The sequence below is a fragment of the Aythya ferina genome, assembly GCF_964211825.1.
Source record: "Aythya ferina genome assembly, chromosome: 5".
NCBI lineage: Eukaryota > Metazoa > Chordata > Aves > Anseriformes > Anatidae > Aythya > Aythya ferina.
Genome location: NC_140301.1, coordinates 30,763,810 through 30,776,314, shown reverse-complemented (window position 1 = coordinate 30,776,314; position 12,505 = coordinate 30,763,810). Strand labels below are relative to the sequence as shown.

The 12,505-nt window shown below is 39.9% G+C and overlaps 2 protein-coding genes across 5 annotated transcripts in view; one reads left to right on the top strand and one right to left on the bottom strand.

Annotated features, from left to right (window-relative positions):
- The window catches only part of MIDEAS (mitotic deacetylase associated SANT domain protein), a 55,866-nt gene extending 47,169 nt beyond the window's left edge, over positions 1 to 8,697 (top strand). For all 3 annotated transcript variants that reach the window (XM_084521013.1, XM_084521011.1, XM_084521012.1), the window contains exon 13: positions 1,132 to 8,697. In XM_084521013.1, coding sequence (XP_084377139.1) covers positions 1,132 to 1,351 — 220 coding nt within the window. In that variant the 3' untranslated portion in view covers positions 1,352 to 8,697. The remainder of the gene's footprint in view (positions 1 to 1,131) is intronic.
- The window catches only part of DNAL1 (dynein axonemal light chain 1), a 24,000-nt gene continuing 19,804 nt past the window's right edge, over positions 8,310 to 12,505 (bottom strand). For both annotated transcript variants that reach the window (XM_084521016.1, XM_084521015.1), the window contains one exon: positions 8,310 to 12,287. In XM_084521016.1, coding sequence (XP_084377142.1) covers positions 12,235 to 12,287 — 53 coding nt within the window. In that variant the 3' untranslated portion in view covers positions 8,310 to 12,234. The remainder of the gene's footprint in view (positions 12,288 to 12,505) is intronic.

The window sequence follows — 12,505 nt, the reverse complement described above, 5'->3', positions numbered from 1 at the left end:
GAATGAGATGCCACCTGCATTTCAACTGTGTGTGGTATTTGGTGTTAAACTGCACTTTCAAACATCTGCTTTATTGCCCCTCTAACATTTACATTTATGTATTAATTGATTTCTATATATTTACTAGCTCACATATTAAGAAATTTACTCATGAACAGAGATAGAGAAATACGGAACACTACCATTGTTACAGCAGCAGATGTTAGGCTAGTGGTTTTACAGTTCATCTGGTTAAACTTGTATCCATCTTCTGTGTCCATAAAATTCATTTGTTTTTCCTTACAAGGTTCTAGTAGTTCTTGTAGGCTTGTTGCCAACAGATTCACAAATGCCAAGAAAATTCAGTTCCAAACATAAACTGCTTTTTCTTAAAACAATAGTGAGTTTTGTAATGCCAGTGGCTGTGCGTTTATTTAAGAAAGACACAAAGCTAGGGGATGGCAAGAAAACGAGATCTCCATCTAGTTAAATCATCAGAGCTGTTGACAAATTCCTGCTGTGGCTGGTGCTTACTTGGCCCTGCCAAGTTACCCTGTCTCTGTGTCCTCAGGGAGTGTGTGGCACTGGAAAGGGCAGAGCTGTGAGAAGGCAGGCAGTTAAAATTTGGTCCTGGTCACTGGCAGAGGAGAAGCAGGCAAGGAGTCGTAATGGTGTCTAAACCTGTCCTGTAACATTTGGTGCCAAATCCAAATAGTTAATGGTGAGAGATTGTGGAAGTGCAGAGTTAGGAGATAAGAGCTCATGTGTTTATAGCTGTGTGGACAAGTGTCAGGAGTGGCAATTGGCCTTTGTTCACCTCTTTATTGTATTTTTGCAGCATAGGGGGAACCATGTTGTGTTAAGCAGCACGTGCATGTTTCAGTACCAGCATTGCCGCCCTGAATTTAGAAAATGTAGGAGCCGCAGGTGTATTAAGAAACAAATTGAGTGGGTTGAGGGTGCTCAGCACCTCCTGCTAGCACTTCATCCAGTCAGAAGCAGTGTTTGCTGAAAGGCTTTGTTGCAATGCCAGCATGGGTTCCTGTGCTGAAGCTCACAAACTTGAGGCTGGAGCTGTAGAAAACTCTTTGGGAGAATTCATGAAGGAAATGAGGCTGTAAGAGACCAGCACTAACGTACGTGTTTCCTCAGGGTGTTCTACAAGGTGAAGAGCCGCAGTGCCCACATGAAGAGCCATGCGGAGCAGGAGAAGAAAGCGGCCGCACTGAAGCAGCAAGAGAGAGAGGCAGCAGTGGCAGCGGCGGCGGCGGCAGCAGCCCACAGCGAGGCCCAGCAGGAAGAGAGCAGCGAGACTGGGAGCAACAGCAGTGGAAGTAGCAGCGGGAGCTCAGATGAGGATGGAGAAATATAGCAGCAGGCCTGAAGTGGAGGGAGTAGCAAGGCTGGACCCATCTCCCCCTCAGTGATTTCACTATTTTGCTTGCACTTTTCTTACCTGAACCATCAGTTTCAGTGCTGCAGTTTCCTCATGCCACATGTTCCATTTTGCCTTGCCAGTACTGACCAAGCCAGAATGGTGGACAAAAAGATTTGTTTCAACTTGGATTTTTTTTAAAAACAAGATTTCTATTTATAATCATACCTAAGGTACATAACAGAACAATGTCTCCTGCAGTGGAAGTAAGTTCTCTCTCAGGTCAATCAGACCTTTCTTCTTGTGCTTGTCAGGAATCATGATAATGGGACTCTTGGATATAACGCTTTCCAGACCAGAGCAAGAAAATGATGCTCTGCTCTGAGCTAACTGTATCCACTTACTGTGACACTGGTGATTTCTAGATGTTTTCTTTCTTAGCAAGTTGTTCTTCCTGTTACACTATCCTGCCTTTCTTTCTGAGCATTTATTCAGGCTGCCAACAAGTTTTGTGGAAAGATGGCTTGCACTTTTGGCCTCTGCTTCACAAAAATGAAAAGTGGGGTGAGCAAGACACGCTTCTTCCTTTTGAGAGGAAGATTTACTTTTCAAAGGAACAATGAGGTGCTTTTGTTTTTATGCTGTTATGAATGCAGCAATAGATGTAAGGATATCCTGTGGGATTAGAGTAGCCACAGGCCTTGCGGGTTGTCTCATCATGGAAAATGAAACAGTCAGCCTTTGATTAACTTATTGGAAAATAGTCTGGGCTTCACAAGTGCAATTTGAAATGAAAACTGCTGTTTTTGACATTGGTTGTAGGGAAGCAAGCTTATTTAGTGAAAATGAACCAGGACCTTGTATGTGTGTCGGACTGTGTGCACCCCAGAGATGGGAGGAATGGACTCTCATCTCTACCCAGCTCCTTAAATCCCTCGGCGAGTGGCTTTTACCTCTCAACACGTCCATTTCTTTCTTGTGGCAGCGCTCATTTATTCCTTGAAATTGCCATCATGGAGAGCTTGTATTAGGTGGAGCCCTAGTTTTGCAGAACTTCCTGTCAGTGTGTGGCTGTGTGTGCAGTGGGAGCTTTCTGCTTACTTCCACACGAGTGGCTGGACAGCTGTCCCTGCTGGGTTGTCCCTCTGACCCCTCAGCTTGCTGACGCAGTGACCTTTCCTTCAGAACTGACATATGCTAATAGCCAAAAAACATCTAGCCACCTGGTGAAGGAGAGTTAAGATCGTGCAGAAGTAGTCCTGGTGACACATTAGATCTGCACAGGATTGTTCTGCACATCTTTGTAGCCCACGTTTATCATTATTTCATAACGATGTAAAGAATCAGATCTCTTCTTTGCTCCTCGTGGCCCGTCAGCCCCAGCCCAGTACTGTGGCTGCCTTGCTTGCTCCCTCACACCAACCAGCCCCGATTCCTCCATTCCCAGTGCCAGCAGTGTGCCGTACCATGCGTGTGCTGCTCTCGTGGTGCAGTTTTGAAGAAGCTGATCACTCCTGCAGCACCAAGCAGGAATCATAGGTGGGTTACTGCACGTGAACTACAGCTGTTCCCAGCTTGCTGATTTCCTTAAATTTGGTCCTTCAAGCTGCCAAATGAATTCCAGGTAATATATACTTGTCAAGTTATCCATGGAAAATGGATCTGACTCCAGCATGCCACCTTCTTTTCCTGCCCCAGGTAACTTCACGCAACCATGATTACTTCACTGCCCACGTCAGCAAGGCTGTGTATTGCACCACGTTTTCTTTGACACGTATATGCTTTTGCATAGACTTCTTTTTCTTGGTAGAAACAGTTACTACTCTTAAAATGAGTAGCGTTATCATTAAGGACTGCACTTTTTCCGGTGTTGACACTTTTGCCTGCAAGTGTCTGCCAGTGCTGTATTTTTCATTCCTAGCACAGTTGGGCATCCCTATTGGCATTTGGATGGCTGTTCCGTGTTCCTGCTCATATGGGTCTTGTTGACAAGACTGCGGAAGCAGATGGCATGTCAGAAACTATTAAAATCCATTCAAAAACTGCAGAGAACTGAAAGCTACATATCTTTAAAGACAAGTTTAAGCCTATCAGTCTTCCCATTAAGAATCTGTGTTGATTATCCTTTTCTTTGTGTAAATTGGAGAAAAGGCTACCATTAAATTATCCTAGGGCCCTTAGAGAGAGCAGAAGCTGTAGCATACTGTGCCAGGACAGACAGTAGGTGAAGCAGCTGGAACTCACAGCTCACTTGTAGTGCTGGGATTAATTCCAGTAAAAAGCAGTGAAGCAATTAAAGTCCTGAAGTGTGTCTCTGGGAAGTTGCCAGTGGTTCCCAGATCCTGAGAACTGCAAGGCAGGGCAACCATTCAGCAGGGCTGGTGAGTATAGCTAAAAAGGATTTAAAATAATCTAGATGTTGTTATGCTGTTGTAATGAACGCATTTCCCTGGGGTACTGGTCTCGGCAGTAGCGTAGTGCACACTTACTTAAGAGACTGGGAAGGCTTAGAGACACAGAACAAAGAAACAGAGAGAGAGTGGAACTGGTACAGGGCAAAAATGGAGACTAAAATGAGGCTAATCACACTGTCTTAGCAAAATGCTTTCACTATCCTTGATAACACAGTGCAAATCAATTTATATTTAATCCTTTCGGGGGGCGAGGGGGCAAGAGCCTGTTCCTGTAGGGACAAATGTAATGGCCAGTTCTGTCTTGTTTCTGACAAGTAGAACAGGAAGATTAGATGCAGGGAGGTTATTACTGGAAGAAAATCAGAAAGGGGCTTTTTCTGAGGATGGCCACTAAAAACTATGGGTTAGTATGGCTGACCAAAATTGCTTAAGTATTCCAAGTGAGTGGTAACAAATGCTTAGTCTGGAAATGTTTTTGAACATGCTTACATATTGCTAGTAGCCACCGGAAGACCTCTTTTCTATCATGGTAATAAGGAAAAATGCTCCTTTGAATGTGTTGTTTAAACAAGCAAAACCAAACCTGCTGTCCACTTGCTTACAGTAGCAGTTTGGAATTGATCATATGTCTGAATTAGATCAAAAGTTGGCAGAGTTGTTTCCAAAAAATAAAAATAAAACAAAAAACAATTCCCCAGTCACTGTAGACAAAGCATTTGAACTGAATTTGTCTGATCAGGAATGAATTCTGGTATTCTTCTTTGTGGGGAAAAATTACTTGAGTGGCTCTTTACTGCAGCACAGTGGTAATTTAAGGCTGTGTTGTTCCAATTACGATTATTTTAAAAAGTTTTACATTCTAATGACTTGTCCATTTTCAAGCTCTGTGTGAATTATTTTCCATTGTTTAAAAGCACTTTGACACATCTCCATTGTCTCCATTCTTGCCGTTAATTTAGAAAAAGGCGCTGTATGCTTCCTTACCGAGCTGAGTGTGAACAAGGAAGGTGTCTCTTTGCATTAGCTGTCTTTTCTATGGGAACAAACAGAAAATGTATAGACTGCAGGTCTGTAAATGTGTGCTGATGTCTTTTGCTTTTTATAGTGCAAGACCAGGCTTCGTGTGGTCATATAGCCAGTAGTCAGGTGGTTGCATTTCCAAACGAGTACCTGTTTGAGTCTTGATGCCAGCTTTGGGTGTTGCAGAGATGCCATGATAGAAGGTCGTACCGTCACATTTTGCCCTGGTCACGTGCTTTTGCCCTTCTGCCTGTGTTGTCTGCCTTTTACAGATAGATTCAGCCTTTCAGGTTTGTGCTCTGCATGGGATAGCATCTCAGTTTTGTAAGACCGTGTGTATATAATTACTAGATACATGCATGCACTTCTGATGCATATCTGATATAGCTACAGGTGTTTTGCAGTCCAGCTGCAAGGAGAACAACTCTACATCTCAATTTATTGGATGTTTTTCCATTTAAAATCATGGGCGGTTTTGCCGACCAGGTAGCGGTGTCGTAGGGAACTCACCTCTGTGAGCTGCAGGCCCCCAGGCCTGCCTCTGCAGGACTTGGCGTGTTGAGAGCTGGGGCCCGGTGGGACTGGGCAAAAAGGACATGCTGAAGCTTAAAGGTAACTCCTGAGTTACTCCCATACTAGTGATGTAACACAAAGTCCAAATCAGCTAACAACACATCTGATTTCTCAAACCTGATACTTAAGATCATTTCTTGTATTGCACCAAACTTACCTTAACAGTCAACGTACAAAAAAGTTGTTTGCGAAACCAGAAAGAGTGCCCGTTCTCACTTAGCTATTACGTACTGCTTAACTCTCTTTTGGGCAGTGGATTTAGAAAGTCCTAATATGTTTGTCTTCTATTTTAAAAAAACGCGAGTGGGGAGGACAACAACCATAGAAGTCTTGTCTGCTTTCACACAACGGCACTTTTAGTCCAATGATTACCTCTGCCACAAACCTTCTCAGCCACGTTTTCCCACGTAATCTTTCTCCCTGTTTTTTTCTTCTAATGTATGTCTGCAAGTTTATAAAGCTTTAAAGAGACAAAGAAGTGGTGTCTGCAAACCATGTTTGATATTTGTGGGGGTGAGTTTCTATGACTTGGGTTCAGCTGCTTTAATTGCGCTCAGTCTCTCCAATGTCAAGTGTTAGGAAGACACAAACTTTGAACCCGCAGCTGTCTAAGGATTTTTTTGTTCAGAGATTAGGGTTCCATCGACAGCTGAGCCTGAAAGATCCTTAACTTCTCAAGATTATAAAACAGCATATATTTTTATAGAAATATAATTGTATATTTTAAAAAAAATGTTTCTTGCAGCTTCTCCATATGTATTTTTCCCCTCGTAGTTCAGATTTGATACAAACTGTTTTTTTGTGTTCATTCTTTTTATGTTGTTTTTAAATTTTTAGTCAAAGCTTTCGTGTACTGTACAGGAGCAGTCAGCCTTTGTAATTACTGTATAAATGCTTTATAATAAAGTATATTACTTTTATTTTAACAAGCGAGCAGACACTTCCTTTTGTGTGTTTGCTGCCTAGGGCACCTTCTAAAAGACTGTTACATGTTAAAAATGTACATATATAAATATAGTTACCTGTTGCTGTACAGTTGTGATAGACCGGACTGAATTTATTTTTTGTGTGCTTTTTTTTATAAAATATTAATACACTAAAGGAAATCTTGCTGATGTGATTGTAATGTACTATGTAACTTATTTACTTAATATCCTCTATATATCTAAAAAAACCTTTTATTAAATGAGGTTTAAAAAATAGTTTCATAGTTTGTTTTTTTTGTTGATGTGGCTGCAGGGCTCGGGGTGGGTATTGGCAGTGATACGTTTGTGCAAAGGAAGCATTGCAGGTTCTGTTATGAGTTCCTTTTAGCTCTTCTGCTCTCTGATCACGTTTACCTCTGTATTTTCCATAGCACCCCTCAGGGCTGTTTCTCAATATTTTCCCTGAAGACATCAGAAGCCAGGAAGAGTCTTGAAAGCGTTCTTAGAAATATGCAAGGAACACTTCCTTGGTCCACCTCTGTGCTGCAAATGAGGACAGCTGAATTCTGCTTCTGAAACAACCTCAAGGCAGCATGAAGTCAGTCAGCACTTGAGGCCTGTATCAAATCTGAATTCCTGAATGGCTGTTGGGTGGGATAGAAAATAGGGACTGAAGTAAATCTAGAGCCGCTGGAAAAGGAGGTAACACTTTCCTGCTGCTTAGTAGTTGAACCTGCTGGTTGTAGAAACAACGGCAACTCATATTTTCCAATGGTGGATTTAGTATGTATATCTACACACATATACATACATTATTGAACACTGTCTTAAAGGCACTTGTCTGTTACCCTGGATGTTTTTTTTTCTTTTTGAATTTTGTAATACAGCACTAATCCAATTTCTTCTGGCAGCTGGATGTCTTGCTGTGGGTATTAAATATTAATATACTTCCATCTTCAAAGCAAAGGTTTCTTCTCTTCTGGTAGTTGGCTGTTCATACATAACTAGCCGACTGTATCTGGCACCTGCGGGCATGAAGTCTTTAAAAGCTGCAAATGTTTTGCTACATTAAGCATACTGCAGAAATGTGTATCGATGTCTGACTGGTTTCCTACAAGCTTTCAGGTAGGACCAAAGGTGGCTCACCTGAAAATAATTACTTTTGTTTCAGTTGCTCATTTATGCTGACGAATTTATGTTCCAAGACTGACAAAGCTGCAAGAAGAAAGATTTAGCTGAAGATATATATATTTTTTTTCAGCTCAGGGTAAGAGCCCTTGCTTTAATTTACTCCTGCAGATGTGGATGTTAATCAGCAATAGCAGTTGGGGCAGTAAGTAGCATGTTGCGTAGTTGGCACAGACAATGTGTTGGCCTCACCGGCAAAGCCAACTGGCAGAAGTGTCTCAGGCTGACTACTTAGTACTAGAACTGTGAAGCCATGTAAACTAAGTATGGATAATGCAAAAAGCCACACGTCTTGGGTGGTTTGTTTTTCTTTTCTTTTTTTAACTGGTGGATCCAAGTGCAAGCTTACAGAAGTCACTTCAACTGCATAGAAATACCTTATGAAGTGCTTCACAGATTAGCAAGTTTAAATGCATTTTGAGATAGTGGCATTGTGATGAATTTTGCAGTAATTCCATAGAGGTGTTGTTGTTGTTTTTGTTTTTTAAATAGAATTACAGCTGTTGTTGCAGGATGATATTCTTGTAATTGAGACTGCTGTGGACTGCAGGGTAGAAAGCTTTTTCTTTTATAGCTGAGTTTTGACACTGTATTTCAGTGATGCTGCTTACTGAAAGCTAGTTTTTGTTACAGAAGTTTAGTACAGAGCAGTTGTCCTGGCTGAATGCAGTTGATTGTATAATACTTACTATTCACAGCTTAAATTCAAAGTGAATTAACAATTTTGTGTTGAAGTAAGACTTACCCTTTATTTAACATTACATGGCCTTTTTTCCCTATAGAAAAGTAAACATTTTTTCTTAGGACCTAAGAACAAATCTGACAACCAATATCTTTCTTAAAAGATCGAAAAATATTTATGTATCAGATGACAACAATCACAATATATCAATGCTTTTGAAGTCTAAGTTATTTTCTATTCTAAAATATAGAGGCAATAAGGGACAGCACTTACAAACTAAATTGCTCCCTGAGCAGCTAGGAAAGTTTTTAATGAGAACAACATTTAATTTCTGAAAGCTCTTCAGAAGTTGAACTATTCCATTACACAACAGCCAAAGTTTTTTGTATAAAATAACATTCTATTATTTTTAAACAAGTTTCACAGAAGATCATTTATAAACATAGGCCTAAATAATTTAAACACGGCAATTATAACAGTTTGGTCATGCTACAAAATTACTGTATACAAAAGGTAATCAAAAGTAGATGTTAAAAGTGCTCTCTTGCTTGAAGATTTTTCTAGATGAGTCTACTTTCTAGTGTAACCTGAGTCATTTGCTGGCTCTCAGGTCTCTTTCCAGCCATTCGCAACATAATCACCACATACATCGGCTCTTTGAAGAGAGATCAGTGTGCTAACAAGTAGGTAAAATACTTATTTCCTATCTCTAATTTAATTTTAGATATTTTTCTAAGGAATAAAGTGGATGCTAATCCTCCATAATTTCAGTGGGAAAAGCAGAATTCCACATGGCTTGCAAGTTTTACATGGGTGCTCTTTTCATCCATGACTAATAATGTGCTTAGGACTTTAATGGATGTGGTGAGATATGGAAGCGCAAAGAATAATACAGAAAGACAAGTCCTTCAACATCCTACTCAGCCACGCCTCAGGGGCATGCAGTCTGATCATGTTAGCTTATAAATGACACGGTGCAGCAGCACCATTAGTATGCAAATCTGCTGCTTTAATTCTGTCGTCTGCATACATCTTCCACCACATCCAGTGCATAATTTTAAAGTGCAAATTTTAAAAATTTATTAAAACTTTTTTCTTATTTTGGAGGAGAAAAAGTTAATGGGGTTTAGCTTTGTTCTTGACAGTAACCACAATTCATCAGATAAAGCAGCATTAAGCTGAAACTTCAAAAGGGCTTTAATTTCTATGCTAAGATACTGCAGCATGAAGGGTGAATGGTATAGGAAAGTTTGTAAACGTACCTTACTGCTGTTACAATGGTGCTGATTCTGGATGCCTTGTTCCTTCAATAATGATTTGTGTGTGTGTGTGTGTGTGGTATTTATAACATAGCCCAAAATAAGAGCTAGAGCATTTGTGCTGTTAATCCATTAAAAGAGCTGATGACAGTGGGCTACATGATACCCACAGCTCCACCACCTAACAACTGCACCAGTTACTGTTGGACTGATAACCACATGCATAGCCTCTGTTTGTCACTTACAGGAGCCAGCCTGATTACCTCCAACCCTTCCTTGTCACCTACAAGAGCCAGGAATCGTTCTTTCACCCCTCAAGTCTTGACAACGGAGCTGTGCTTTGTTCCAGTTGTCACCACATAGGACACTTACCTTTCTCTTCTGTTCTCAGACTGTCCCCAAATAGCCTGAGTCTTTGCTCTATCTAATACTGCCTTCATAAATGTACACACTTAGACCATGTTTAGATACTAAAAAAAATCAACCACTAGGATTACATGGCATTGGAGCACGTTCTCTCTATCTCCCTATCCTCTTGTTTCATTTCAGGAGCTAATTAAGCCATACATACCATAATTAGAAACTGTACTAGGAGAAAACAGTTACAGAGGTTTGAATGCATTGCTTCTTGGCCAAACTCCGTGATTCTATCCTGGAACTATCTCCACACACATATATGAATGTGACTTCTCCTTTTGTTAGTATTAGCCAGAAGTCAGGTTTTGTTCCACTCCAGCTCTGACTCAAGGTAAACACATTTTAATTACAGTAGTCAGGAGCACGTGCCAATCCCCTATCACCCTAACACAAATGTTGCGGTCAGTAGAGACTGCGTGTGCTGTAAGATAGGTGTTTTCAGAGCACATCCACTTTTCCAAAAGTGGCTGCTAGCGAACTTCATGGATTAGTGCTGAAAGAGGACAATGTGAAATGGTTGTTGACTCTGTATCATTACATGTGGGTACAAAACCTGTAAAATAAATCCAGTGATCAAGTTAACTAAGAACCAGCTTCTGCTTGCCAGAGCTGCTGTCTGGAAATGGTTTATGCTGGGTGAGAAATGCCAACAGCATTTGCCATTGCTCTTCTAGCCTTTTATTAAGAAAGGGCTCTAAATCAAACTCAAATCTTATCTGCAATTGCAAACTTAACTTGGAATGCTTATGAATTCTTCTAACACTCAAAGACCAATGAGAGAGAATATATTGAAACTAAATGATGATTTCCTTGTTATCTTCTATTTCATACTTTTTACTTAATTCTACTGCTAATCAATTTCTATCTTCTACTAAAATTATACCTGGAGCTTGAGCTCAGTATCACTGTCACCTAGGCCTATTCCACCATTTTCTCTCTGACCATGACTTCCAGGATTATCAACCCCTGCCATACCTTCACAAACAAAATAATAAAAGTGGCATTCTGCCTCCTTCCCTTATATGCCTGTTCTAAAACTGGGACGCATGCTTCTTGCCATTCTAATTTAAACAAAGATGATGCCAAGAATTAGAAGAAAACCTTAAAAAATATAAATATATAATAAAATAAAATGAAATAAAATAAAATAAAAGCTGCCAAAATATCTGTTTAGATCACTTGATCTAGTCTCTAAAGAAAACAGAGGAAAAAAGGGAGAAAAAAAACAGGGAGAAAAAACATTTGGCATCCAGTAGTGCAATCAGGAATGTCTTCATTGTTTTAACAGTTTTCACTAAAAAATAGTTACCTGTCATATAAGGGGGCTTTATTAAAACTGGTTAACCTGCAATACAGCACATTTAGTGTGCCTTCAAAACTTATTTTCCAACACCCACTTCCCATCTCATCTCACCTCATCTCCACTCACCTTCTTCAGTAACTACATACACAATCCACTCACTGCTTACATCTGTGCTTTAAAAAAAACCTAATGAGTATCTCAAAATCACAATTTTAAATCCCAAGCCCAGGTCTTTGTTCACTGTTTGAGTTAGTACTAACCTACAAAATTACAGGAAAATTCCAGAGCTGAGAAGGATTATGTCCATCAGTGTGCCAAAACAAAACTAACTAGGAACCAGCTGTAGACTAATAATTACATTTTTCCAATCAAAATAATTTCTTAATGAGAAATGAAAAGCTAGCAATTTAGTCTCACTGCAACCATGCAAAGAATTCCCATTGCCTCTTTAAAATAAATAAACATACACATTGTACATGGCCTTCTAAGCTATGAAGCTCAGAGTTCCCAAGAAGCCCAGTTCAAAACTTAAGGCCAGTAACAAGAGATCATGAGCCCAATACCTTTTTTGTGCGTACATCCACAACTACTGGGCCTATTTGGCATAATAGTTAAGGGGATGAAAAGGCAAATTCACATACTTAAAATATTAAGGGATTCCCATGAGAAAATTAAACCTAACAAAGTCTGTAATGTATCTATAAAACACAACATTGTTTAGCCTCAGTGTTTCAAATGAACATTGGCCAGCTGCACCTAACAAGCTAAAATTGTTGTATTACAACCCGAGAGTGGACAACAAGCACCACTAATCAGGGATTAGGAATAGCTAGGTATTATTTTAGGTAAAGATTACTTACTAACCAAACAGCAGATAAACTCAGCTCCACTGGTCTCTGCAGAAGATGTCATAAGCTTGACAAAATTGGTGTGCCTGTATTTTGGTAAATAATTCTTTGGGTGAGAGACAGTGGAGACAAGCTGGTCTTCTAAAAATTGCCCAAAGATTTTCTTCAAAACAAACGTTTCTATCAAAGTTCTATGTGCTGAGCAATCTGGAGATACTTAAATAATTAAATACCCAGAACAAAAGTCTCATCAGTTTTCTCCTCCTCCTTCTTCATCTTCTTCTTGTTTAATAACTAGGATACCTAAGAGAAAAAAAAAAAAAAAAAAGAGAGAAAAAAAAATCTGCAAAGATTTATGACTAGATTATGCAGGGAAAGGTACAGTTTATGCCCTGGAAAATACCTTCAGTGCTTATTTTTGTCCAGAAGATACTCAACCATTTCACCAATTCTGAAGTGCCTATATATTAATCCTCACATACAGTGTATAAAAATAGCAGGATCTTGGGACAGTGTAACAG